This window comes from Cicer arietinum, chromosome 8 (genome assembly GCF_000331145.2).
Source record: "Cicer arietinum cultivar CDC Frontier isolate Library 1 chromosome 8, Cicar.CDCFrontier_v2.0, whole genome shotgun sequence".
Taxonomy (NCBI): domain Eukaryota; kingdom Viridiplantae; phylum Streptophyta; class Magnoliopsida; order Fabales; family Fabaceae; genus Cicer; species Cicer arietinum.
The window spans coordinates 856,111-858,354 of NC_021167.2; the positions used below are offsets into that span (position 1 = coordinate 856,111).

The 2,244-nt window shown below is 28.9% G+C and overlaps 1 protein-coding gene across 1 annotated transcript in view; it reads left to right on the plus strand.

Moving 5' to 3' along the window:
* The first annotated feature begins 358 nt into the window (after positions 1 to 358).
* The window catches only part of LOC101499006 (uncharacterized), a 4,169-nt gene continuing 2,283 nt past the window's right edge, over positions 359 to 2,244 (plus strand). Inside the window, exons 1-4 of the mRNA XM_004511358.4 lie at positions 359 to 728; positions 882 to 983; positions 1,291 to 1,405; positions 1,661 to 1,776. Coding sequence (XP_004511415.1) covers positions 607 to 728; positions 882 to 983; positions 1,291 to 1,405; positions 1,661 to 1,776 — 455 coding nt within the window. The 5' untranslated portion in view covers positions 359 to 606. The remainder of the gene's footprint in view (positions 729 to 881; positions 984 to 1,290; positions 1,406 to 1,660; positions 1,777 to 2,244) is intronic.

Genomic DNA, 2,244 nt, shown 5'->3' on the forward strand with positions numbered 1-2,244 from the left:
TAGATTTCTTCATTTCAGCACACATTTAACTTCTAAATTATTTGATCAATTTTTTTTTATAGAACGTTATAAAAGCTTCTAGATTAGTCAATTTTGTTTTCAATTTGAGATCAAATAATATATAACACTATTTTATTTTATTTCGCTTTCAACATTTTCTTCTTTTTATAATAAAGTAAACGAGCAATAATCACGAAATTTCTTCTTTCTGTAACAGACATCTTTTTTGACTAATTTGTATTGTAACATACATGTTCTTAATTATTATATAAAACAAATTAATAATTTTTTTCTATTCCTTAATCATGCAAACTAATTTATATCATATATGTCAAGTAATTTAAATTATAATTTATTAAGATTTTACAGTTAACATAAAATGTTTTTGAATTGATTTTTTAATTTAAATTTGATTTATCTCACATGCGAAGCCCAGGGGAGGGTTAGTAGTGTGAGCCTTCAAAACATTAATTGAAAACGAAAAGCCTTAATAGTGAAGTAAAAGAATTAGAAGTGCCCTCTTTCTTCTTTTTCACACTCATTTGCATTTCATTTTCATTTCATTTTTCATTTGCATTTCATTTCACTCATTGAAGAAGAAGAAAGATGTGGCCTGCGATTATCGGTGGTTTGATTATTTACAAATTGTTTAAATTTTTCTTTTACGACGACGACGTTTTGGACATTGAATCTTCTGATTCCACCGCTCTTTTCGCCGTCGCCGATAGGTTTTATTTTTTAATTTAACTCAATTCCCCTTCAATTCTCACCTTCAATATTCAACTTGTGCTATTTATTTTCAATTTTATTTATTTTATTTTATTAGTGTTGAGTTGCATGATCAAATTTGTAAGGTTTTGGATTTTTAATTTTTTATGCAGACTTGAAAAGGTTTATGGAGGAAAGGTTTTTGCGGGTCTTCGAATTCCCGATGCTGATTCTGCTTCACCACAGACCATTGATCTTGTTCTTGTCACTAAACGGTATTTTTCTTCAATTCAATTTTTGCAACTATTATTTTGTTCATGTTTTCATGTTTTACTTATTCATAATGTAGTGGAGATTAAAGAGTTACAACTTCTTCAAAATGGAACAACATTAACATTCAAGTTGAACTTTAACACATTGATGTAACATCCATGTTTGTTTATTTGTTTGTCTTACAGTTTTATTTGGTTAAATGGAGAAAAGGGTACTTGTCATTTACTTGCTGATTTGCTAGTTTATTAATAATAATCAAATTTGTGGGTTTATTTTTTTATTTTTTTAAATTTTACTTTAATATTGCAGAGAGCTACTAGTGATGTCTGTGAAGAACTTCTCAGGAATTTTGACAGTTCATGGTGATGGTAGTTGGGTCTGTGAAAAGCCAGGCAAACATAAAGTTGAGCGTTATACTGATCCTGTAAGGAACCACTTGATTCGAATGAGTGTTTTTGTTCTTATAAATAGCAGCTTTGTTGCCGCAATGTTGTTTTGTAAGATGGCATAAATTATATATTAGAAACTACTTTCAGATGTTTATTTAATAATATGAACAGTGATTTGGATTTCGTTTTGATCGTATTTTGTTATTGAGGAATTATTAGGTGTGGAAGAACATTTGTAGATTGCCAAATTAGTAACTTCTTTCATTAGTCATTTTCACAACTTTTTACAGGTGGAAGAAGTAAGAAAGCAAGCTTCTATCCTTGAATCCTATCTTGAACAAAGAGGAGTTGTTCTACCTAAAGGATATTTAACTTGTAAAGTTATACTTCCAAATCCTAAATTATGGTATGATTTTGAATCTCCTGAAAATATAAGTACTTGCTGTAAATATTGTCTATTTCTTTAGAAGATACTAATACTATACTCTCTTTTAATTCGTCATTTGCCAATAGTTACACAGTTTGATTTTTTGTTATTAAAGACTTCATAATTAATAATTTGCCAAATTTAGCATCATATATTGACTTCTAATGATTATTCTTCCTATTCACATGTTTCGTGCATTCTATTGAAGTAGTTTTTTGCAAGAAATGAAGAAATTAATAATTTGTGGTGTGACCTGTGTTGTGAATAAGTTGAAATTGTAAACATCAGTTTAACCCCTCAACAAGCAGTAGTTATGACGGAAAAAATGTATCAACCTATCTGGTTTACCCAGTCATAAGCAAGCTGAGTAGTTTATTTTCACTTGGTTTAGTAAGATATTGTATATATGTTAAAGTTCTTCTCGTTGTATTTGCAGTACCATTCCTG